Source organism: Maniola hyperantus, chromosome 21 (genome assembly GCF_902806685.2).
Source record: "Maniola hyperantus chromosome 21, iAphHyp1.2, whole genome shotgun sequence".
NCBI classification, from domain to species: domain Eukaryota; kingdom Metazoa; phylum Arthropoda; class Insecta; order Lepidoptera; family Nymphalidae; genus Maniola; species Maniola hyperantus.
The window spans coordinates 12,256,846-12,284,504 of NC_048556.1; the positions used below are offsets into that span (position 1 = coordinate 12,256,846).

General features: G+C 38.2%; 1 protein-coding gene across 4 annotated transcripts in view; it reads right to left on the bottom strand.

Moving 5' to 3' along the window:
- bnl (branchless) overlaps positions 1–27,659 on the bottom strand; it is a 258,684-nt gene that overhangs the window by 189,017 nt on the left and 42,008 nt on the right. For 3 of the 4 annotated variants that reach the window (XM_069505665.1, XM_069505662.1, XM_069505664.1), the window contains exon 3: positions 4,020–5,085. In XM_069505665.1, coding sequence (XP_069361766.1) covers positions 4,020–4,236 — 217 coding nt within the window. In that variant the 5' untranslated portion in view covers positions 4,237–5,085. Of the gene's footprint in view, positions 1–4,019; positions 5,090–27,659 lie in introns of all 4 variants that reach the window. The other variant, XM_069505663.1, reaches the window with a different exon arrangement.

Genomic DNA, 27,659 nt, shown 5'->3' on the forward strand with positions numbered 1-27,659 from the left:
CAGAATTAGAAGGAATTGGGCATTTGACTACATCAAAAATAAATTATCTCTCAGTTATTATTAAATATAGGGTCTTCCAAAATACAATACGTAAAATCCACGTCCTTTGTTAGTTAGTGTGATTACCGTTTTAAATTATCGATTAAACTAAAAAAGTACATCATTATGATGTGACGTCACATTCCTGTATTTCATAGATATTCTATGCTCGCGTTTTGACGTTTGATAAAAAGTTACTGATTTGACTAGTTGTTAAATACCGTATTGACTAAGCTGGCCAAGTCAATACGGTATTTGACAACTAGTCAAATCAGTAACTTAGTCAAATCAGTAGTAGCATGCAGATTTTTACACGATGTTGTTTGTATAGTGGTTTGAAAGGGGTACGTGAGTGCGTGTGTGTATGTGTGTGTCTTTGTGTGTGTGTCTTTATGTGTGTGTATGTGTGCATGCGAGTGAAGGTTGTAAAAAATATTTGACTCTACAGTACACTTAGTACGAGATTTTATGTCTCACCAACGTTGATAGTATTCGAGTGTCGAAACACTTCCACGTTATAGTAAACTATATCTTAACGCCTTGTCTTAAAGCCCAAGTTTGTCTACACATCTACAGCCAGCGCTCCAAGCGGAAAGGTTGTGAAATTAAAAATAGCTGAATTTTTGACTTCAATTCAAGGTTCTTTAGGTCAATTTTATTTTGACGTTATTGTGTTTCGAATCTCGAATTCTAGCAACGTTGGTGATACGTAAAAACTTATACTAAGCGTACAGAACACAATGTCAATCAGCATACGTAATACGAAACTCAAAGGCTTATTCCACTTTTACGATCACAATCGGACCACCGCACCGAGCCGCCCGCCCGCCCGGGGCCCGGGGCGATCTCAATCGTAATAGAGTCATTACTACAATTGGACAGTCAGCCGCCTGCACAACCTGTAATTAACTAGATCAAAACTTTTAGATCTCCCGTATTGTTATTATCTACTATTTAGGCGTCTAACGCTGTAATTACTTATCTAGATTTTTTTTACTTTTAAATCTGTAGCATCATCATCATCATGATTAAGATCAACCCATCGCCGGCTCACTACAGAGCATGGGGCTCCTCTCAGAGTGAGAAGGGTTTTGGCCGTAGTCTACTGCGCTGGCCATGTGCGGATTGGTAGACTTCACACACCTTTGGGAACATTATGGAGAACTCTACATATCTGCTATCTCCTTCTAAACGTCGATGTTCATTACTTTCGGCCGCGTACTGTACATGAATGCTGAAAACTTTAGACTCCATGGTATAAGTCCCGCAAATTGCTAATGCGCGTGGCCGCCATTTTAGTGATGTCAGCACTAGATTGAATTTTCAAGCTGATGGTATATTATTACTTAAATATACGTCAAATGACGTCAAAATGACGTCTTATCGATCTTAATGAGATCATAGTTCCAGCGCAATAGCAATTTGCGGGACTTCTATTACGTAACGATCGTCTGGCGGCCGTCTGGTCGCCATTAATAGCGACTATAAAGTAAGTATAAACTAATTTTGCCCATTAGCGAAAACTCTCTGAATTTATTTATAATTTATTATAATTAAAATATGTTATCCGTTTGTCGACCGTTTTCTCGTTCCCACATAAAATTCTTTGTTGATTTACATTATAATGTTATTTTACATTAATGTTATGTATATTTTACATTCTTTTGAATTCCATTGATATTTTAGAGCTCTTTTTATTCCAAGTTTTTTTTCTTTTTCTATTCCTTTTTTAATTTTATTTTTTGGTCACCTGTTGGTATTCCATTAAAACTTTGTTTTATTTATTTCTAATTTATACTTTTGTTTGTCATTAAATTATTCTTGGTGTTTTTATTTATCACTGACTCGCATCTTCTTTGCTATCTATATGAACTTAATCTATATTCAAGGAAAACCTGACTGACTGACTGATTTATGAACGCACAGCTCAATCTAGAGGACGGATCGGGCTGAAATTTTGCATACAGATAGCTATTATGACGTAGACAATTTGGGCAGTTTTGGGATGGGTAAAAACTTCAAGGTCGCGTCACCGACATGCTAATGTTGTGTGTAAAAATGTATGTTAAATAATTTAAAACCCAAAAAACTACTGTTTCATAGTTTTAGTTTTCACTTCTGTCGACAGTCCCCACTGACAGCCAAATTTTTTATCGGTATTGAAAAATCGAGGTAGTATTTAAAAAAGCTACAGTGTTATGATTGCAATCATCTCTGATTGACCGACACTCTTTCGCTATTGGCTAAAATACATTGTTGCAGCAAAAATACCTTGAACTCAGCCAATCACAATAATAGAGATTGTAGCAATGGTTGATGCAGCTTTTCCGTAATCCAGCTGAAGTATTGTTCTCTATAGGATGTATGTATATAAGTTTGACCCTACGTAGGATTGCGATGAAGGCTCTCGGAAATGATGCTACCATATTACTCATAAATAATCACTTTAATCATTCTCTTAGTTTTACCTACTATAATAACTGCTAACAACACTATTCTCACAGCTTGCACTTATAAAAAAACACAGGGTATCTCTCGAGAGTGTCCGCTAAAACCAACGAACTCTCTCGTCCAGCTTCCAACCGTCAGGGTGGTAGAAACCCAACCTCATTGGTCCCACCGCTCTGCGCCAACCGGCGTCAACCAATGACAAAATAGTATTTGAAAATTAGAATTGCCAAAGTGACAATTAAGAATCTGATTGGTTTCCGCCGTTTTACGCCAACTAGCGTCAAAACTCCAGAATGACAACTGATAGTCTATTTAAAAATAAAGTTGCCAATGTAAAAATAAAAATATAATGCAATTTTGAAGTTAATTAATTTAAGCCGAAACAGCTGAAAACGGCAAGCGGCGCAAGTATGCCTCTCTTATAGAGAGTTACATTTTTGTGCCGTTTGCCGTGGAGACCCTGGGGCCATGGAGTCTTAGTGCTAAAAATTTTTTACGAGACATTTCACCGCGATTAATAGCCTCAACTGGTGACAGAAGGGCTGGCTCATTTTTTGCGCAGCGGATCAGCCTGGCTGTCCAGCGCGGAAATGCAGCCAGTATTCTTGGCACCATTCCACGCGGTCATGATTTATATAGTAATTAGATAAGGCTAGCTTTAAGTTTTATTGTATTAAAAAAAAAAAAAAAAAAAAAAAAAAAAAAAAAAAAAAAAAAAAAAAAAAAAAAAAAAATTAAGATCCTAACATGTATATTGTATGTCTGTACTATCATTTCTCCGACCGCAAAGCGCTTCCGCGAAGGCGATCTCGGGTGACACAACACTGCTCACACCGTGTCCATTACACTCATGTAGCGAGTCGTAATCGCATACCGGGAAATGGAAACGCACCGACCGCAATGCAACATGGAAACGTTATAGAAAGTGTACGCAATTAAAATCCTTCACTGAACTTTGAGGTAAAAGTTGATGAAGATAATTTTTCTTCTACTAGGTTAAAGGACGTCATTGTTTGGTGAAAAGCTATTAATATTCAATGCGCGTCAAACAAGTAGTCTGTTCTGAACACGAGGCGAAGCTGACGACTGCGCAATGTACAAAAATCCGGCAACGCCAATATTGCTGGTTCTTTTGGTACTGCAAATGTTCACGGGCGTCGGTGATCACTTAACACCATCCGCCTTCTCGTTTGCTCGCCATTTTTATTTATTTTTAAACATATCTGAACCGGACTTGTGTATCTATTTAATCCTAAGTCTATGTATAACCTTCGTAAACCGTTTCTTTTTATTTGTAAATGTTACTTATTATAATAAGTTATTATGTTACTGTAGGTAGAAGTCCGAACTTCGAAAATTACTGAGTGAATACTGAATGATAATAAAAGTCTGAAATTAACGATTATTATCACAGAGAGAACCCTGACTGTCAGGGTTGTCAAAACAAAACAGGGGGCACGCTAGTGCCTCCGCCAAGACGATAATATTATCACTTAATTTTATTAATCTTTGTATAAGTTAGTACTCACTGTAAACGCTGCTGACGTCTGTGGTGCCGTTGACGGTGCCATCCGGCATCAGCTGCAGATAGCGATTCTTGAGGAACATCTGTATTGTGCGCGACGTGCCCGTGATGTGGCTGAGGTTGGCCGAGCGTTGCGCGCGCGGCTCGGGCGCGGCCGCGGCGCACGCCGCCAGCGCCAGCGCCGCCAGCACCAGCCGCAGGGGGCGCGAGCGCGGGAACATGTCGCGCCGCGCCCATGGCCGCCGCGCGGGCGCCGTCACTGCTCACCCGCGGAGCATAACCCGCCGCGACTACCCCCGCCCGCTACCCCACACGCAGACGGAAAGGGACTTCGCAAACACCAACACTCGCCACCAAATATATAACTGTCAATGGCGCCCAAAATGGGGTTCTCGAATTTGGCGCCCAGACTTTTAAGTCAGGATTATCGAAATGTGCAAAACTTGCTACCAAATAAATAACTGTCAATCGTAGCACTCGAAATGGGATTCTCGAATTTGGCGCCCGGAAAGGGATTTCGCTTGCCACCAAATATATAACTGTCACTCTTAACACCCAGAATGGGATTTTCGAAATTGGCGCCCGGCGTTGGACTGTCAAATTTGGCGCCCGATCAGGGACTTTCAATACTTTTAAGCCAGGATAACCGAAGCGTGCTAAACTTGCAACCAAATAAATAACTGTCAATTTTGACACCCAAAACGGGATTCTCGTAATTGGCGCCCGATTCCTGACATTTACAGTCACATTCACGGGATTGATGTACCAATCATCACGCATATTAATTGACTCACTTATAAACAATTGTAATTTTCACTGAAGTAATTTTGTTTTGACAACTATCGAGTATGGATTTTCGAAATTCACTGTCGCACTCACGAAATTATGATGCATATTAATTTGTCACTTCACGATTTTTATTGTTTTTGTTTAAGTATTGTAGTTAGAGTTTAGCTTCGTTGGTTGATGCCTGTCTATGAACGTATGCATTGTGTATTGCTCCACAGTAATTTGTAATTCGACTCGGTTACACGAAGCCACAAACGATACGATTTGCGGGCGCCGGCTCACTATCTGCAACAAACGATAGGTCTATGTTAACAATAAATTTAAAAAGGAATTAAGAAACTATCATCGTAAAACAAAAAAAAAGTAGCTAACATCTAAATATGCATGCAATCATACACTCCCATTTACACACACACACACATGCACACACGCTCACACATACTCATAAGCACACACTCACACACGCATACACACTCACATACAATCATACACACACTGTTGTATTTTTATTTTATTATTGTATATACCTACATTTATTCTAACTCTATTCTGTTAAAATAGTTTAATTATAATTTTAAGTAATCTCTTTTGGCCTTCTGTTATACCTAGATTTAAATTTAAATAATAATTATGTATTTACGCTGTTGATTACTTTCAAATAAACAAAATAAAAAAATAAAATAATAACTCGGACATAGATGTCTGTATGTAACTTACACTAACTACGTTGTGACGCAATTAAACTATTGTAGGAAAGTATATGTATCCTTTGCTGAATGGACTTAGTTAAGTCTTTTTATATACACTACACAATGTAACCAAAACGCTGGCAAAAACGAAGACGGGTTATTTAAAATGCCAAACTTCAAAAACAACTAGAATTTTTCGAAGGACGAACCAACACACTTTCGCATTTATAATATTAAGTAAGAAGCGATTGCAATCCAATCCAATCCAATCCATCAGCCTGTTTGCGTCCACTGCTGGACATAGGCCTTTCCAAGAGCGCGCCACCAAACACGGTCCTCCGCCTTCCTCATCCAACCGCTCCCCACCACCTTCTTCAGGTCATCGGTCCAGCGGGCGGGGGGTCGCGGTCTCCACTCCAGAACACGTCTGCCCCATCGGCCATCGGTTCTGCGACAGACATGGCCTGCCCATTGCCACTTCAGCGCGCTAATCCTTTGAGCTATGACGGTCGCTTTTGTTCTTCTGCGAATTTCCTCGTTCCGGATTTTATCCCTGAGAGTGATACCCAACATAGCTCGCCCCATAGCGCGCTGAGCGACTTTCAGTTTGTGGACGTCAGACGAGGCCAACTGTCAGTGTCCACGTTTCCGCCCCATACGTCATCACAGGTAGGACACACTCGTTGAAGACCTTAGTCTTAATTTGATTGCAATACTCTTTATCTATTTTGTAAAACTTTAAATCTTATGCTTTTACTCAGATAATCGTAAAATTATTTTATTTTAGCAAGATAAATAAATTAAGTGTGTTACAAAATTTCGTAATTTATTACCAAACAGTTATTTTAGTAAAAACAGAAATACTAAAAAACAAAGGCACTGGGCAGATTGTTTAAAAAAGGTGCAACACATTCGTTCACACGATCCGATCTCAAAACAAAAACCGGCCAAGTGCGAGTCGGAGTCACATACGAAGGGTTCCGTACCATCGTACAAGATTTGGTATACCTTGTAGTCAGTGGCGTGCACAGAGTTTGAAGCCAGGGTAAGCATTAGTAAGATAGGCCTTAGATACACCTTATAGAGACCTGCTGAATGGTAGTAATTTCATAAAGAAAAATGAGCACTGGTCATTTAACTAGGGTAAGCAGTACTTTTATGCCTCTATGAATTGCACGGCACTGCTTGTAGTACAACTAAGGTATACCAAATACTTTTATATAGATTTTATGCAGGTTAATCACGGACTGCGCCATCCAATTATTACGATTTAATAATTATTATTTTTTCATTTTAATTTGTGATTATAGGACCACAAATTCGTGGTTTCCGGATTTTTCCTCTTACTTGTGCTATAAAACCTACCTACCTGCCAAACTTCATGTTTCTAGGTTAACGGGAAGTAGGTAGCTGCCCTATAGCTTTTCTTGGCAGACATACAAACAACAAAGTGGTCCTATAAGGGTTGCTTTTTTCTTTCTGAGTTACGGAACCCTAAAAATAATAAAACTGTTGAATCACAGACAAAACCAACAATAGGTAGGATAGAAGAGAACTCTGTTTACAAAAGCCAACAATTTTTCGCTCCGCAGCGCGAGTGTGAAATACAAATAACTCAGAACCTGTTCACATTATTCTCATCGTACAAATATCCCGTTTATAATGTTAACAGTTCGGAACGAATTAAATAATCGAGGAATCTTTATAGAAACTGGTTGAAAGATGAGAATTATTTGAAAATTCTTTTTCAAATTTGCTTAAGTATCGATAGCTAGGTAGAAATATCTACTTTATTGCATACATATATACAATATTACATAACATGACAAAAAACAAAGAAACTAAAACTAAAAAATAATTGTATGCAAAGGCGGCCTTATTGCTCACAGCAATATCTACCAGGCAACCTTTGGTGAAAGGAGAAACTAGGTGTGTTGTATAGTACTTACACGCAATACAGAGACAAGTATCGACTTTTCTTTATAACAACATCATCATCATGATCAACCCATCGCCGGCTCACTACAGAGCACGGGTCTCCTCTCAGCGAGAAGGGTTTTGGCCATAGTCTACCACGCTGGCCATACGCGGATTAGTAGACTTCACACACCTTTGAGAACATTATGGAGAACTCTCAGGTTTCCTCACGGTGTTTTCCTTCACCGTTGAAGCAAGTGATATTTAATTGCTTAAAGCACTCATAACTCCGAAAAGTTAGAGGTGCGTGCCCGGGATCGGACCCCCGACCTCCGATTAAAAGGTGGACGTCCTAACCACTAGGCTATCACGGCTTAATGAAGCCTAAACAACATAATGAAGCCTAAATTTAACTGATAAATACGTTACCTGCCTTTCATTTAGTAAATAGTATAGAGAGCGATGGAGAGAGCTAGAGCTATCTATGATTATGTTATTCTGTGTCTATGCATGGAGTTCATTACTACTCATAATCCATACTAATATTATAAATGCGAAAGTGTGTCTGTCTGTCTGCTAGCTTTTCACGGCTCAACCGTTCAACCGATTTTGACGAAATTTGGTACAGAGAGATCTTGCATCCCGGGGAAGGACATAGGCTACATTTTATCCCGAAAAATTGAAGATTTCCCACAGGATTTTCCCACAGGAAAAATCTTAATCCACACGGACGTCATCTAGTAATTATTATAAATGCGAAAGTGTGTTTGTTTGTTGCTTTTTCCTTCAATCACATCGCAACGGTGCCACGGATCGATATGATTTTTTGCATGGGTATAGTTTAAGACCAAGAGTGATATAGGCTACTTTTTATCCCGGAAAATTAAAGAGCTCCAACGGGATTTTTAAAAACCTCAATCCATGCGGACGAAGTCGCGGGCATCAGCTAGTGATAGATAAAGTTATCCTACGTCACTTTCATAGCTACATTAAACATACGTCACGTCAAATTAAGAATATGATTAATGAGTTCAACTTCCCCGCCAAATTAATGAATAGCTAACAAAAACCGTGTGAATGAGATAACAATGAAAAAAAACTATTTCAACACGTGTTCATTTTGACGACTGTAATTATTTTTTATAATCCTCTGGAACGAAGCGCAGCCATATTAAAAAAAAACGCGCTTTCAAAATATATTATCTAGGACGCAACGGAATTGTAAAATTAACTCTTTAGTCTTTATAAATTATCTATAGTTGCGAGTATAATACATGCTTGTTTTGTCTAGTGATCTAATCCATAGCCGTTGTTTTTAGTCTTTTTAGGGTTCCGTACTTCAAAGGAAAAAAGGAACCCTTATAGGATCACTTTGGTGTCTGTCTGTCTGTCTGTCAAGAAAACCTATAGGGTATAACTTCCCGTTAATCTAGAATCATGTTTGACAGGTAGCTAGGTCTTATAGCGTAAATAAAAAAAATCGAAAATCGTGAACTTGTGGTCACATAAAAAAAAAATTAAAATGTGTTCACGAAAAAATAATTAGTATTTCCAATTTTCAAGGTAAGATAACTATATATAATACCAAGTGGGGTATCATATGAAAGGACTTTGCTTATGCATTCTTAAACTGATTTATTTTTATTTTTATGAATAGAAATAGTTTTTGATTTATCGTGCAAAATGTCGAAAAAATACGACTGGAGTACGGAACCCTCGGTGCACGAGTCTGATTCGCACTTGGCCGGTTTTTTTCAAGTACGGAACCCTAAAAAGACTACAAACAACGGCTATGGATTAGATCACTAGACAAAACAAGCATGTATTATACTCGCAAGTTTATCTATAAAGAGTTAATTTTACAATTCCGTTGCGTCCTAGATAATATTATATTTTCGAAGCGCTTATAATACGTGTTTATATAATACTAGCGACCACCCGTGGCTTCGTTTATGTGGTGTGAACACATATTATTAAGTTGTTCCTTAGTTAAATTAACTAACATGTGGGAATTTAGAAAAACACGGAATGATACCTTTTCTACATTACAAGAGGAACCTCTGTGCAAAACTTCAGGTTTCTACATTACAAGAGGAACCTCTGTGCAAAACTTCAGGTTTCTAGGTCTTTATAGGTATGGTCTGGGCGTTGATGACTCAGTCCGGACATTTTATTTTTATATTTAGACTTGCTTATGCTCGCGAGTTCGCCCGTGTAGACAAATTTCAAACAAAGGTGTTTGAAATTTGTATAGGTTGAATTTTCAAAAATCCTTTCTTAGTGAATATTTAAGTCATAATAGATATCTGCATGCCAAATTTCAGCCCGATCCGTCCAGTAGTTTGAGCTGTGCGTTGATTAATCAGTCAGTCAATTTAGTCAGTCAGTCAGCTTTTCCTTTTGTAGATGACTAGCTTATGCTCGCAACTTCGTCCACGTGGACTACACAAATTTCACCCACTAGGGGTTGAATTTTCAAAAACCCTTTCTTTTCCTTATACTATATATTTAGATTTACTGTGTTCTTTAAAATCAAATTAAAAGCCGTTGTTCTTAATAATCCTACCATCATTGACTTTATTACGGTCTAGAATTGGCGGAAGGCCTAGCCATAACGGATGTATGTTTTGGGTCACCACTCACCATCAAATTGGTTACAGAACCGATTGGGTTTGTCACTGTTCGCAGCTTGATTAACTTTATAATTAGTGACAGTGTCACAAAGGTATTGTCTTCACGCTTTCTTTATTAATTTTGTAAAACGGGAAGTTTCTAATGTTGATTCTTTGCGCTCTATAGATGAAAGATACTTTCCAAGTCACTGCATTCTGACATCGTCTTAATATTCATCATCATGATCAACCCATCGCCGGCTCACTGCAGAGCACGGGTCTTCTCTCAGAGTGAGAAGGGTTTGGCCATAGTCTACCACGCTGGCCATGTGCGGATTGGTAGACTTCACACACCTTCGAGAACCTTATGGAGCACTCTCAGGCATGCAGGTTTCCTCACGATAATTTTCTTCGCCGTTAAAGCAAGTGATATTTAATTACTTTAAACGCACATATAACTCCGAAAATTAGAGGTGCGTGCCCGGGATCGAACCCCCGACCTCCGATTAGAAGGCGGACGTCCTAACTACTAGGCTTAGAAAGCTTTGCCACTCATAAAATAGTGGCAAAAAACCAAGAGCGATAATTAAATGTGGTCACAAACGTCAATTAGAATCGATTCAGCCGTTCTTTAGTCATTCAACGTATCGAGTTACTGATTGTGATTGATGATGGTGATGAAACTGACTGGCTAGTGGCTCCACACATGACAATGACCGCCGTTGAGCAATTATGCTCATAATTAATGTTTTGAATATTTGAGCTGACTCGTGTGTGCAATACTTGAGGTGGTGACAGCTTTTGTGGTTAAAGACTTAGGCCTCCTGCGGGGTGTTTTGCTAAGGGTGAGGCCCCATTAGGCTAAAGCCCCATTAGTACGTTGCGCTGCGTTGCGTCGTCGCAGCGTCATTTTTCATATATTTTTTATAACATGCCCCACTAGACGGTTGCGTCGTCGCGCGCGATGTTTCAACGGATCGACGGACAAGAGACGAAGCGGGAGGGAGGGTGATGCGCTGCGTCGACGACGGACAGTGATCCATTACCAGAGGAGGAAGCTAGACGAGCGTAATTAATGCTATCAAAGGAGATATCCAGAATCTTCTATGGTTTCTACGTTTATTTCGGCGGTGGCGTAATAAAAGCAACAAAAGAACACGTTTGTATCTATCCATTGCGAAGGCTGAACTGAGACGCAGACAGTGTTGCTGCGACGCTCTTGCGCTGCGACATCGTGCGTCGTCGCCACGCAGGTGTGGTATACAATGCGCCGTTCCGTTACGACGACGCGCCGCAACGCACTAAGAGTGAAGCCGCACGATGCGTTGCGTTGCGCGTCATCCTACGCAGAAACTATAGCAACCACTGTACCATGCCACACGACTGTAACACTGTACCAACACACTGTACCATGTTACGACGCGCGACGTCGTGCGTCGCCGCATTGCACGCGTAACGGGCTTGGGGCTAGACCAGAGACACGAGATGGGGAGGGAAAAAGTATAACATTACAACGCACCACGCGTTGCAATGTCATACTTTTTGCCGGAGCGGCAAGCCCGTGTGGCACTTAAGACTGGGGGCACACGATGCGTTGCGGCGCCGCACCGCAATTCACCGTATCAGCGGGCACACAAGCGGTGCGGCGCCGTAGCAGCGTTGGACAGTATGTTAAAAAACAAGTGAGCGGTGCCGCTCCGACGTCGCAACGCATTCACCCCTCCCCGCCTCGTGTCGGTGGTTGCGGCGGCGGTGCGGTGCCGGAGCGCATCGTGTGACATGCCATATAAATAAACGTTTATTCGCTGGAATGTGGGTACATGTAGGTGTTACATCAGTTGAGTTGCCTGACACATTCTACCAGATCCTGGTGTGCAAATGGTTAAAGAATATTACAATTACATCAAATTTTTTTTTTCTAGTTCATTACATTTACGAAATCATAAATTTAGATAAGGATTTCCATGTCGTAGTTAAAAACAAAATAAAATATACAGTGATTACAGAATATAAACCAGTCATTTAAAAGAAGCAGAACAAAAGCATAGTTTGTCAGCGCATATAAGAGTCCAAATTCATCAATTATATTATAAATTTTTATCCATGAAATAGTCATTAATTTTGTAATACATTTTGTTCAAAAGAAGATCATGTAGTTTCCGCTTAAAATGTAGTATACTAGGCGTGTTTTTTATGTAAGACGACGCAGCGACACCGCTCTTGCCTGACGGCTCGTTCTTTAAACCTACACTCGTGTTTTAATAATCTCTATAAACTACTATTTGCGAACTTTAAAGCGTCTCGCGTAAAATGCCTATTAACACATTCACAATTTTATTAGTATGGATACTTAGGCATGTATTGTCACAACAATAATGGTTTTGAGAGCATTGAGACAGACGGACAGCGTCGGCGCTTATCTGTATAATTAAAGGGTCAAGGTTATACTTACATACAGAGCGATTATGTTATTATCAAGTAAGAGTTATGAGTAGGTACATTTCTTTGGGATAATAAGCAAACGCATAGTGAAATCAAAATACGCCAAATAACCAGGGAACGAACTGAAAACCTGTACTTATTGATCAAGACTGTCAAAAAATTGTTTCCATATTATATTTTAGCCAGTTTCTAGTAGCTAAATAGATTTAAATTAATGTCAAACTGGTTAGCTCTTACGACATTATATCGGTAGCATAGATGAATATTGTAGTCAATAAAATAACAATTTTATATAGCTTTCGCAAGTCATTTATAGTAATTTTATTTTATTTCTTTAGTTTTAATTTAGTTTTAAGTTTATTTTATAGAATTGTTCATATTATTATTATACCTACCTATTTGTACAAAATAATGGCGAATAAATAATTTATTAGTGTATATTTAGAGTTGAATATAAAATACAGCTAAGTTTAGTGCATTATCAGTATTTGATTACAGTAATGAGGTTACTGAACTCTAAAAAAACCGGTCAAGTGCGAGTCGGACACATAAAGGGTTCCGCGCCATCGTATAAGATGCACCCTACCTACTTCGTTTTTAAATTTGAATGGCGGCCATTTTGAAATCCGTCCATAGACAATTGGTACCTACCTATACACTCAGTGGAATTTTCAACGCTCTACCTATCCGGCCCACTGACAAATAGACAGACGGACGGACACAACTGCAGCGAAGAGTTAGTACTTAATAGTTATATAAAACTCCCTACGAAAGGGAGCTAATTAATCAGTTTGTAATGAGACGTAACCGATTTAACGTGCTTATTCCTTATTACATTTTGCTTTACTTTACTGCCTTTTAAAGTCATAACATCATTGTACCTAAATCTTTTGTACTAGCCAGTTGTTAACGTTTATGCTATGTGTCCTTTAGTTATAAATCCTTTTGTATGTAAATACTTGTGTATGTGTAAATGTTGTTGGTTAGTCAAATAAAAAATAAAAATAAAAAAAATAGGGCCACTTTTCGAAAACAAACCCCCCCCCCCCCCCCCTGGAAGCCAGCCAGCTACCCAACCACAGCCAGCCAACTGGAACGACAGTATGCAGGACTCGCCGGCCAAAAGACAACCGAAATACGGCGCACCGGGGATTCAACGGGCCACAAAGCGATTCCGCCTTTTGGCCCCCCCTCCCATCCTTCTCGCCTCGTCTACTGTGCTCTCTGCTAGTCAGAGGGACACGCGGAGAAACCTCCTCCCTGCCATTAGCCATAGACAACAATATCCCTGAAGAGAAATTATTAGCCATGTTACCCGGGTGCACCGGCCCGAATACTGCTCTTCCCCTCGGACGCATCCAAAAGGGACCAGCAGCACCCAGGCACACTGGCAGGTTACCTGGCTCGCACCCCCGGGTACGGAACCCTAAAATTATGTTACAATAATTGTTGTTTTAGTCGTTAAATCCGATTCGGTGATCGTAATTCTTATCAGAATTACTTGTATTGATTTTGTTGGAAGTATTGTAACGATAAGGCGATGTTGCCTAGTGATTAACACTTCGACATCCTATGCGGGTGGACTGGGATTCGATTCCGGGCACGCAACAGATTTTGGTATTACCTACTTATGTGTGCTTTAAGCAATTATACAGGGTGTCACCAGAACGCTGGCAAAAACGAACACACGTGATAGTACTGATGATCACTGATATGATGCCATAAAAACGCAAAAAAAAAATTAAAAAATATATCCAATATTTTGTAAAAGTTCACGATATATTACAAATAAAACATCTAACTCTAGCGTCAGTAACTATTATGACGTAGGCATTCACTAAGAAGGGTTTTTGAAAATTCAATCCCTAAGGGGGTAAAATACGGGTTTGAAATCGGTGTATAAGAGATAATGTATCTGTAGCTCTAAGAGATAATGTATCCATCTAAGTAGATAGACAGATTATCTAACCTAACTATTTTAATGTTACATCTATAATCTAGTAATCTGTAATATTGTATAATTTGACTGCGTAATCTATAATATTGTATAATTTGACTGAGTAATTTGAAATTGTACTGTTTGACATTATATACGAGTATAATTAAGTGACTAAAGTTTTCGATTTCTATTATAAATGTATAATTATGTTAATATTAAATTCAAGCAAAATATTTGCACACTGTCGGTGACAGTCGATTGTGTAAGGGACTATTGTGTTATTGTTAACTTGTTATGCCCACAATTTTGCAAATAAAACATTTATTTATTTATTTATTTATTTATTTATTTATTTATCTCGTGAGAGCGGGGGCACACGATGTGTTGCGGCGGCGGTCTTACATGCAAATATCTGTGGCATGTCACACGATGCGCTCCGGCGCCGCATCGCCGCCGCAACCACCGACACGAGGCGGAGAGGGGTGAATGCGTTGCGATGTCGCGTCGCGTCGGAGCGGCACCGCTCACTTTTTTTTTTTTTTTTTTTTTACTCAGATACAAGTTAGCCCTTGACTGCAATCTCACCTGGTGGTAAGTGATGATGCAGTCTAAGATGATAGCGGGCTAACCTGGAAGGGGTATGGCAGTTTTTATTAAACCCATACCCCTTTGGTTTCTACACGGCATCGTACCGGAACGCTAAATCGCTTGGCGGCACGGCTTTGCCGGTAGGGTGGTAACTAGCCACGGCCGAAGCCTCCCACCAGACCAGACCAGAAATTTAGAAATTATAAAATTCCAAACCCCTGCCAGGAATCGAACCCGGGACCTCCCACTATTAAGACCACAGCGCTCACCACTGCGCCAGGGAGGTCGTCACTTGTTTTTACAACGCTGCTACGGCGCCGCTGCGACATAACCACAGCCTTGAAATACGTTAAACTGTGACATAACAACGTTGCGGCGCCGCACCGCTCGTGTGCCCGCTGATACGGTGAAATCTTTGCGGTGCGGCGCCGCAACGCATCGTGTGCCCCCAGTCTTATAGTCCCAAAAATTCATAGACGAAACGTCTACTCCTATAACGGGAAGTGTACATCAAAGCATCGTCTAAATCCGTCACCAGCGGCTGCCAAAACTCGCCGAAAAAACTCCGCCACAAACACGCCGGCTTCCTAATTGCCGGCTATATCTGTTATCAACGTCACGGGGTCAATGGCCGCGCTTATCTATCGTTTTCCACGCTTTCCACATTTTGTTGGTTCGTTATGCATTTTTATATTGTGATTTTTACTCGCTGAGTCGCCCATTCTTAAACACGGGTGGTCTCATCTATTATATTCTGACTTTTTACATTACATAGGTATATATATCATATGGGTACCCTTATTATAAATGCGAAAGTGTGTTTGTTTGTTAGTTTGTCCTTCAATCACGTCGCAACGGTGCATCGGATTGACGTGATTTTTTGCATGGGTATAGATAAAGACCAAGAGAGTGACACGTCCGCGTGGATTTAGGTTTTTAAAAATCCCGTGGGAACTCTGATTTTTCGGGATAAAAGTAGCTTATGTCCTTCCCGGGATGCAAGCTATCTCGGTGCCAAATTTCGTCAAAATCTTTTGAACGGATGGGCCGTGAAAGGCTAGCAGACAGACAGACACACATTCGCATTTATAATATTAGTATGGAAGTATGGATTATGTCCCTAAACCAAGTTTACAACACATAAATCTTGTATCAGCGTGAATTTCTTACCAATACGTCATAAATTATTATTTTATGTAAAAGGTCGCAGCAAGGCTGCGCTGAATTATAAATATATCGCCATTCCTCAGTGCCTGCTGTGATACACATTATTATAATTACCTACATCAAGATCAACCCATCGCCGGCTCACTACTGAACACGGGTGTCGGAGAATTCAACATCAAAAGTATACATATACAAGGGTTGACATGAAAACAAGCAAGCATGAAACGTTCAATTCAAAATTATGTCTGCTATAAGATCTACCTACCTGCCAAATTTCATGATTCTAGGTCAACGGGAACTACCCTGTAGGTTTCTTGACAGACAGACAACAAAGTGAACCTATAAGGGTTCTGTTTTTCCTTTTGATGTACGGAACCCTAAAAAATACAGATACCTACTTAAGTACTTAATTACTTATGTTTATGTTACTTGGTTAACTAATCTGAAACGTGAAAGCGACGCAAGAACGGAACGTACATAAATAAAGAGGATTTTTTTTTTTTAAAGAATATTAGCCATGTTAAATGACTAATATTCCCCTTTCCTCTCCAACTAAGCGTCAATCTTGTGCTAGGAATAGGTACGACAATAGTGCAACGGGCGGGGTTTGAACCGTCGACCATTCGGTTTTCAGTCCACTCCTTCACTAGTTGAGCTATCGAGGCTCTGATTAATTCGACAACCGGTCACTAATGCAAATAGCTGAGTCCCAAATCCACGCGGCCACAGATTATGTAACGCGGCCAGTAGCGCAACTGGTATCATGACACTGTCAGGGTCATAATACCAAGTGCAGAGTTTATTTTTATTTTATTTTATTTATTGCACAGTTTATTTTTATTTTATTTTATTTATTAGGTTAACTTTCGGCTACTTACACTAATACATTAAAAATACTTATTCTGAACATATAACTTACTAAATGTAGTCGCCATTTACAAGTTAACACAACATTTACAAAACTATGTTACAAAATAAAAATACATTACAACAATAAGTCGATAAAATAAAAAAAGACATGAAAGAAGTGTATCTATCTAAAAATATTAACTATGACTAATAAAATAAACTGCTGAGTATGGTGAGTGCAGTGTGTTAGAACTGTTTGAGAATGGCAGATAAGACTCAATACTTGCAAGACGCAAAGATCTTTTCCCGAAACCTATACAAATTGTATTGTACAACCTATGGTACAGCAACACTTTCTTGGCTTGATGTAATTTCCTAGGTGGATGCTATGTTTGTGCATATTTTTTTTTTTTAAAGAACATTAGCCATGTTAAATGACTAATATTCCCCTTTTTCCTCTCCAACTAAGCGTGAAGCTTATGCAAGGAGTAGGTACGACAATAGTGCAACGGGCGGGGTTTGAACCGTCGACCTTTCGGTTTTCAGTCCACTCCTTTACCAGTTGAGCTATTGAGGCTCTTAATTAGAGCTAGAGCGTTAGAGCTCTAGCTCTAGCTCTCATTAGAGCCAGGCAATAGCAGATTATGTGATTTTAGGCATACTTAGACCACTTTTCATACTAGTTAGTCTATGTCAAATCGTCAGTGGCACCAACAATACCCAGTGACGGATATAGCTGCGATATTATGCGCGTACGCAGGCGTCACTGTTCTAGTATTTCTATAGTCGGTCTACTTGCGACAGCGAATACCACACGATTGACCGTCGCGGTCAATCCTTCTGCGTTTTCAAGCCATTACCAATCCAAGCCACATACCTGAGCCAAGCTGTAGATTTGACATGCTCCAGCGATGCGCGGCTTGCAATTGCTTGTTTAGTATGGCATACTATTATTGTAAACTAGCTTATGCTCGCGACTTCGTCCGCGTGGACTACAAAATTTCAAAACCCTATTTCACCCCCTTAAGAGTTGAATTTTCAAAAATCCTTAGCGGATGCCTACGTCATAATAGCTATCTGCATGCCAAATTTCAGCCCGATCCATCCAGTAGTTTGAGCTGTGCGTTGATAGATCAGTCAGTCAGTCAGTCAGTCATTCAGTCAGTCAGTCAGTCAGTCAGTCAGTCACCTTTTCCTTTTATATATATAGATTAAACGTTTGAAAGAGCAACCGCCGAGTTTCTTGCTTGTTCGTCTTGGTAGAAACGGAGTTCTGAACCAGTGGTAAATGCTAAATTATTTTGACGATTCAAAAGCACCTATAAATGAATCGTATATCTATCGTTCTTTATTTTAAATAAGCTTTAACAAATAATAGTAGATAACTATTTAAACGTGGGCTAAAAAAAATTTGTCCTATAAACTAAATTAGAGATACAACGACATAACTAACATAACTATAGTACGCGACAGGTCTAGATGGCAATCGGGGAGGAAACGCCCCGCACAGCCCCCGCGTTAACCCGGTGTGGGCGAGCGCGGGAGACATGCGGGTGTGCGGGGCGTCCCCCTGCCTCATACCCCAATTGCCATCTCAACCTGTCGCGTACTATAGACATGTTAATTTCGTCTTTATTAGACTCCAATAAGGCAATGATTCCCATATTATGAATTATAGCTGATCCCCGCGGCTTCGCCCGCGTAGATTTAGGTTTTTAAAGATCCCGTATAGCCTATGTCACTCAGGAATAATGTAGCTTTCTACTGGTGAAAGAATTTTTAAAATCGGTTCAGTAGTTCTAAAGATTACCCCCTACAAACAAACTTAACGACATTACCTCTTTATATAATATATGTTACTCGTGGATAATGTAGCTTTCGAATGGTGAAAGAATTTTTAAAATCGGTCCAGTAGTTTTTGAGCCTATTCAGTACAAACAAACAAACAAACAAACAAACAAACAAACAAACAAAGTTTTCCTCTTTATAATATTAGTGTAGACAACAGGCCGTGCAGCAGAAATCGTAATATTTTAATTTCGCCATAACTTCAAAACCAAACGTCCAATTTTAATCATTCAAAGACCAAATATTATCTCCATAAACTGTTCTTAGTGATGAAATCATTTATTTTGATAAGGATTAATAGCATGAGTAAAATAAACGCGTTTAAATGTAGTCCAAAAAAAATTCAAGATTTTTAAATAAAAAAATGGTTGCTGTGCCTCACTCGACATAGATGGGTATAGTGTGTCGCGGACTTTTTTGTAGATATTTATAAGATCTACAATTAATTAGAACATTTTATGGTTCTATCTTTTATAGTTTAGGCAGCGTACGCAAAATAAGTAACTTTTCTGGTTGATTTTTTACACCTTGTGTCCGAAAAACCCAAATATCTTACGGAACCCTATTTTTTTCCAAAATAAAATATAGCCTATGTTACTCGTGGATAATGTAGCTTTCGAATGGTGAAAGAATTTTTAAAATCGGTCCAGTAGTTTTTGAGCCTATTCAGTACAAACAAACAAACAAACAAACAAACAAACAAAGTTTTCCTCTTTATAATATTATAGTGTAGATGAAAAATTTACATTAAGTATAATAAAAACCGGCCAAGTGCGAGTCAGCCTCGCGCAATGAGGGTTTCGTACTACAGTCGTATTTTTTCGACATTTTGCACGATAATTCAAAAACTATGATGCATAAAAATAAATAAAAATCTGTTTAAAAATGTACAGGTGAAGAACTTTCATATGATATCCCACTTGACAAGATCTACCTACCTGCCAAATTTCATGATTCTAGGTCAACGGGAAGTACCCTGTAGGTTTCTTGACAGACAGACAGACAGACAGACAGACAGACAAAAAAGTGATCCTATAAGGGTTCCGTTTTTCCTTTTGAAGTACGGAACCCTAAAACGTGCACAAAACAGTCTCCATAATAATTAATTAAAACCGTTATAAAATTCTTAACCAAATAGTCTGCACAGATGTCTCAAACTACACAAGAATCCGATAATTTGAAGCCATTAATACCACGTCGCCTCTTATCTCTACCAGTAATTTACTATCTTCAGTAAATTACTATCTTCAGTAAATTACTATCGCATTGAAAAACATAATACTTTGACCCATATATTTACTGTGTGAATATTACCTTAATTGATGTGTAGATAGCTCTTTATGGAACTGCTTTCTTTCATGTCTGATTGAGTTAAGATAATATATTATGTGCTTTTAAGGTGCATTTACACGTTCCGGTTTCGGGTTACCCACCAGTTTAGTTAAAATGTATGAAATTGCTTAACAAACGCAATTTTGCTAATCATCAACGCTAAAAAATATAAGAGCTTTCATAAAATATTCGTCATTATATGTATTGTAAGATTTTTCTTACAGTTTAATGACGAAAAAAGAAAACCGTCGAGAGAAACAAATAGTAAAGAAATCTTACTATTCATCTTAGAACACATTTTTTTCAAAAAGAGGTTATCCAAATTAGTAACATGGAAGAAATGCCTATTCATGAAGTTAGGGAGAAAGATGGCTGATGATGATAAATTATCTAGAAGCTTTCTAATATTTAAAGAATTATTAAAATTGGTTTAGTTTTAGAGTATCGCTTGTAAACAAACAATTTTTTTTCCTCCTTTCCTCTTTATAATATTAGCACAATTTTACAAAACAGTGATATTTATATAGATTAGTATAGATAAATTAAGTAAAAGATACAAATTCCAGCTATAACCGGTCTAATGTTTATACCTAGTCATCCGGTCAGAAAAGTGTGAAGCAGCCATAAGTTGCCCGAAGCATCTGGAAGCATTGAGTGCCGAATTCCTCCGTAATAAATAACTCCGTCCATTCAAATGGATTTATTTGAATTTATTCGAATGCAAAGTGATGCGTTCATTATTATCAATTGAAAAGAGTTGGCCCTCTGGAATTCCGTACGATTATTTTATCAATGACATGTTTTTTCTATGCCATATCAAGATATTGTTAAAGCAAGCGTTTTTATTTTACATGCACCTAGATGTATTTAGATGTAATTAGTTTTATAAGTGTAAGCTTATGCTCGCGACTTCGTCCGCGTGGAATACAGAAATTTCAAACCCCTTTTTCACCCTCTTAGGGGTTGAACTTTCAAAAATCCTCTCTTAGCGAATGCCTACGTCATAATAGCTATCTGCATGCCAAATTTTAGCCTGATCCGTCCAGTAGTTTGAGCTGTGCGTTGATAGATCAGTCAGTCAGTCACCTTTCCTTTTATATATTTAGTTTTTAGACTACTATCAGTTCAGTTAGTTTTAACTACAGTCTAGTGCGTTAACCGGGAAATAAAATGAGCTATTAATTAGTGTTCGTCAGTAAGAGTACAATGTGTAATATTTAGCACTAGCTTTATGTAACTAATAGCCTTTTGCCGGTCACATTCCAGTGTTTAGTAAAACTTCCTAACTGACTGCACGATGTTTATCTAAATAATTTTAAATACCTACATATCAAAAATTGCGGACCGGCAGGATTCGAACTCGCGTCTCCTGGGATTGCGCCCAACGCTCTGACAACTGCCACTACGGTACAGTTCGCTCGATACCAGTGATGAAAGCAGCTATTGAAAGCGTCGGGCGCGATCCCAGGAGACGCGGGTTCGAATTCTGCCGGCCCGCAATTTTTGATATTTCAATTCCGCGATCATTTCGAAAACAAGGCCAAATTAGCCTCCAAAAAGCTTGGGGTGCTCAACAGAGCAAAGCGGTACTTCGCGCCCGAGCATAGGCTCCTACTCTATAAGGCGCAAGTCCGCCCACACATGGAGTACTGCTCCCACCTTTGGGCACCCCAGTACCAACTCCTTCCATTTGATCGGATCCAAAGGCGGGCTGTTCGACTTGTGGACGATCCCAAACTAACCGCCTCGTTGGAAAGCCTGGAGCACCGCAGAGACGTTAGCTCTCTATGCGTGTTCTATCGCCTGTATAATGGGAAGTGCTCTGAAGAGCTTTTTGACCTCATTCCACCATCTTTTTTCTACAACCGCACCGCGCGCCACCGTAAGGAATTTCACCCTCACCATCTGGGTGTCTGGTGCACTTCGACCGTCCGCTGTGCCAGATCCTTCTTTCCACGCACATGCAAACTGTGGAACCAACTCCCATCGGCGGTGTTCCCACTAGATTACAGCATGGGGTTATTCAAGGGGCGGACCAACAGATTCCTAAAAGCCCGGCAACGCATCGGCGGTTCCTCTGGTGCTGCAAATGTTCATGGGCGGCGGTAATCACTTAACATCAGGTGACCCTCTTGCTCATTTGCTCGCTATATCTATTAAAAAAAAAATCTTTTAAAAACTAAAATTGAACCGCTACGCACGTTCGAAATTCTCTCAATGGTAGCTAATAGAGTCTAGGTATAGAGCTAGACTTGAATTTAGACAATTTTAACGAGCTTGATGTGACCGCGTGCAGTAATGGACGTTAACTGGTCCAGTATGACGTGGTGTCATTTGTTACATTAGGACCCGGCAGTGAGAGTAATTGAGGGAACAATCAAGCCCTTACATCATGTGTGACTCCTAGCAATAGGTATTAATTGTTATTTGAATACGCGGAAACTTTGATTGATCGTGTTACAATCATCGATGTACTTAAATGACAAGATATGGTCAAGCGCAAAAAAAATCCCGGTTTAGAAACCAAATAAATCAGCGCCACCTCTTAGATACTAGTGAACGACCCCTTTTGAAATCCAGACGTCACTGAGTTGCATTTTTTTAATAAAAGAATATTAGCCATGTTAAATGACTAATATTCCTTTTTCCTCTCCAACTAAGCGTCAAGCTTGTGCTAGGATTAGGTACGATTAATTGGTGCTATAGCACCAATTTGTCGATGCCATTTTGTTTGTCAAATACAAAGTCAAATGATTTATTCAAAATAGGTAATAAATTACTCTTTTCGATTGTCAGTTGTTGGATTTGTAAGATATACCTAGTGGTGATAATTATTACGCAAACTTAAAACTAAAGCTACGAGGGTTCCAAACGCGCCCAGGTCTGAGAAGAGCCCACAACAAACTCAGCCGGGTATTCTTTTTACTATCACCACTTTACAAAATCATAAGCGAGTTCACAGACGAGTTGCAGGGAGCCGCTGGATTCAGGCGGCGCAAGACCCAGGCATGTGGAAGTCCCTACAAGAGACCTATGTCCACCAGTGGACGTCTATTGATTGATGATGATGACTGTACGTCGCTATGTACTGACCATTCACAAAGTTTCGTGGCGTTCGCGGTCTCAGCGAGAGTTCAGAGCGGGCTATATATACACTAGTTTCCTTGGTCACGTGACTCCCATTGATCTATGTATAGCTAGACACGCACCAGAAATAGTCACGGCCTATTGCCAACTGACTAACCGGCCGTGTCACGCAGCCAACAACCAGCGTATCAATAATTTGATAAGTGCACTATTTATACACTACTTATTGATAGAATAGACGCCAGGTCGACAGTTTTTATTTTTACCTAGCTTTTCCCCGAGAATTCATTCGCTTAATTCCCTACTAATAGCCTAATAGCTGATACCGACGAATTCAAGTGATTAAGTTTTAATATAAGTTGACTAGCTTATGCTCGCGACTTCGTCCGCGTGGACTACAAAATTTCAAAACCCTATTTCACCCCCTTAGGAGTTGAATTTTCAAAAATCCTTTCTTAGCGGATGCCTACGTCATAATAGCTATCTGCATGCCAAATTTCAGCCCGATCCGTCCAGTAGTAGTAGGGGATTCGCCGGTTCTGGCCCACCTCCTGGGCCCCCTCCCAACCTCGGCCCCCTCCGCCGGTCGGTCAACTTCGAAATCTAAAAAAAAAAAAAAAAAAAAAAAAAAAAAAAAAAAAAAAAAAAAAAAAAAAAAAAAAAAAAAAAAAAAAAAAAAAAAATTCTAACAAAAACATATCATTCTCTAGTGTATTTTTATTGAATAAATCTAAAAAATCTGAACTTGTATAGTAGCCCGTAAACATGAAATACAAATACATTATACAATATTCGCCGCAAACTGCTGTATAATCATTTTTAATCCTCCTTGTATTGAAAAACTTTGAACTTGTATAGTAAGTAACCAGCACCAATCAACCTGACTGGACATGGGCCTTCCCAAGAGTACGCCACCACACACGATCCTCTGCCTTCCTCATCCACCCACTTCCCGCTACCTTCACGCTGAGCGACTTTGAATTGCTAATGACCTACTAATCACCGGTCTATTGTACGCATGCATGGGGATTTCAAAGGAAACTTCTTATATGTCATAACTACTGTTTATTATTCTTCAATATCTACCACAAAAACAAATCATTCGGTACAATATTTTTATTGAATAAATCTAAACAATCTGAACTTGTATTGTAAGTAACCAGTACCAATCAACCTATTTAGCGTTCACAGCTGGACATAGGCCTTCCCAAGAGCGCGCCAACATACACGTTCCTCTGCCTTCCTCATCCATCTACTTCCCACAGCTTAACATATTATTTTGATGACATTTCGTACAGACTTAGCTTACATCCTGGGATAGGACGCTACTTTTTATCTCGGAAAATCAACGAGTTCTCATGGTATTTTTAAAAACCTAAATCCATGCGGATGAAGTCGCGGGCGTCATCTACTCAGAAATATATTCGTATTACACTAACGATTGCTTTTCTGCATATCGGGCATAACATTTTATCCAATGATAAAGCACATTTAGTACACGTTATAGCATGACCACATGGTCTATAACACATGCCTACTTCTTCTACAAGACAAATTTTACAGCAAAGTTTAAATGTTTCTTCAGCATTTTCTACACATAATATGTTTCTGCCTGCAAATTTAGAACTTATTGTATTGTTATTTACAAATTGTTCAGAGTCTTTTGATGTACCACAAACATCTTTGGCAATAGTTTGTATGTATGTTTCACCCATCACAAGTAAAACATAGGGGCAGGACGGAAACCAACGAGCGTGCTCCGACCATGGAAGATCTTCGATGTCCCAATCTTTGAGTCCACCATCACAAAAGTAACAAATCACTCGATCACTTTTTCCTGTATAAAAAAAACCAGCGTCTGCCATTTCTTGAGGTTTTTGATTTAAACCTTGAGGCCAGGCATCAAAACTTCGCAATCTTGCGATTTTAGTTGCATAACTAGGATATTTGGGATATAGAAACTCCATTTCGATCTACGAACAATGGATTTCGATGTTAATAAAATATATTATAACAGATTTTTAGTAAGGTTTGCAAGCTTATTACACATTATTATTTATTGAAAATTAATTCTTTAATAACGATTTTACACACATTTACTGCTATTTAAGTATATTTCGATTTTTAACATTTTTAACATTTTATATCTACCTATAAAAAAAACATATTTAAGGTGATGGTGGATAACTTAAAATAAAACAAAAAATATCTTTTAGCATTGTTTTATTACAAACCTTAATGAAAATGTAGATACAAGTTTTGGCTTAATCTATTTACTAGATTTTCTTAACTGCTAGTATATATAATATGATAATTTTTAAAGTTGAATGAGTTTCTTTGTAAGAGTTCCTTACATTCATTTTAGCCATTTTTTTGATTTAATCATTCTTTAGTTTTAATAATTTATCAAAGCTACTAAACCGAACAGAGTGTTTTTGGTCATAATATTATTCATTTCTAATAAGGGGTCCATTTTTCCCAATCAATTTTTTTCTTTATTTTTTTAATGTGTTTATCACCACTACCCTTTGGAGTCTTTAAAGTTCCTTCGTTAGATGTAAAATTCCCTTCGAGCGATTTCATCTGCAGTTGATGAATAAAATCAGACCTTTTAGAATTTCCGATGTAAGTCAAAGGTATTTTAATTGCATGTAATGTCTTAGCAAACTTTTCCCAACCTATTGGATCACTTTTTTTTAGAGGTCTCAATGTATCATTAATTAGATCAACAATATTACTGCCGGGAATTTTTTCATTGTTTATTAACACTGTACCATCAGCATGATCCCAATAAATTGCATTTTTACTCAAAGAAATCGAGTTTAATAACAACTCACCTTTTTTCAAATATGATTTTGGTATCAGACTTAAAATTTGAGTTGTTGTGTAACGTGGTTGATTATTTTCTTTTTCTGTTACATCATCTGTCGGTGTTTTGAATGACATTAAGTTTTCATTTTCTGTGTCTTTATTTTTGTAACTCTTATTTTCATTAATACTGTCAGTAATAATTGGTAACAAGATAGGTTGACGTTCTTCCTCGGTGAAATGTAGATATCTTTGTAGAATTTGTAAATATAAAATACATTTTTTACGATCTTCAATATTACTATTTAAAATCTTTTGCATTTCTACATCTAATCGGGATCATGATTAAAATAAAAGTCGAAAACTTATTTAAAAAAATAATTAAGCACAAAAAAATATTTAGAGATAAAACTTTGTTTTCACGTTCCATAAAATTCAATGAATGAAATAAAAGTTGAAAACTTATTTAAAAAATAATTAAACTCAAAAACAAATTCACTAAAGGAAGTCATTTTGTTTTACTGAAATTTTTTTTTCATCATGGAAAAGATTAAATAGATATTATATCTTTGAATTAAAGCTACATTATTTATTTTAAAAATCCTCGTGATATCATAAAACCAAATACGATACTTATCAAGACAAGTGTCACCAGATAATTTAAAATTCATTGAGGATGGCTATAAGGATGCAACAAAAGAAGCACATGGATATTTAATGATTGATCTTAAACAAGATGCAAATGATGTGTCCAATTAAATCAAAAATATTTACCTGTGATGAATTTTGTGTAGAATATAATATTTCAACAAAGAATAGTAAAAGTTTAAAGAATCGTCAAATTCCTATTATTTACAAATAATGCACTGAAGTCTGAAGACACATAAAAAGTTGTTACTCGCATTGCATATACTTAAACCTAAATGTCAAAAAGCATTATTAAAATCGTGTGGAGAAGAAGAGATAAATTGCATTTGTGAATGTACAAAAGAAAAAGTTAAAAAAATTTAAAAGTATACTTCGCACTTTGTATCACAAGGGAAAAAAAACTAAAGAAAAATATATTGATACAAAAAGTAGGAGCATTTTTACCTTTCATTTTGGAGTTTATTTTGAGTGGATTAGTTTAATATGGAAAATGCAAAAAAAATGTTGCTTGTTGAGCCTAGTTTTATAGAAAGACTCAAACAGCAAACCAATGTTGAAAATCCCATGTCCCGATTAGATGTAGAAATGCAAAAGATTTTAAATAGTAATATTGAAGATCGTAAAAAATGTATTTTATATTTACAAATTCTACAAAGATATCTACATTTCACCGAGGAAGAACGTCAACCTATCTTGTTACCAATTATTACTGACAGTATTAATGAAAATAAGAGTTACAAAAATAAAGACACAGAAAATGAAAACTTAATGTCATTCAAAACACCGACAGATGATGTAACAGAAAAAGAAAATAATCAACCACGTTACACAACAACTCAAATTTTAAGTCTGATACCAAAATCATATTTGAAAAAAGGTGAGTTGTTATTAAACTCGATTTCTTTGAGTAAAAATGCAATTTATTGGGA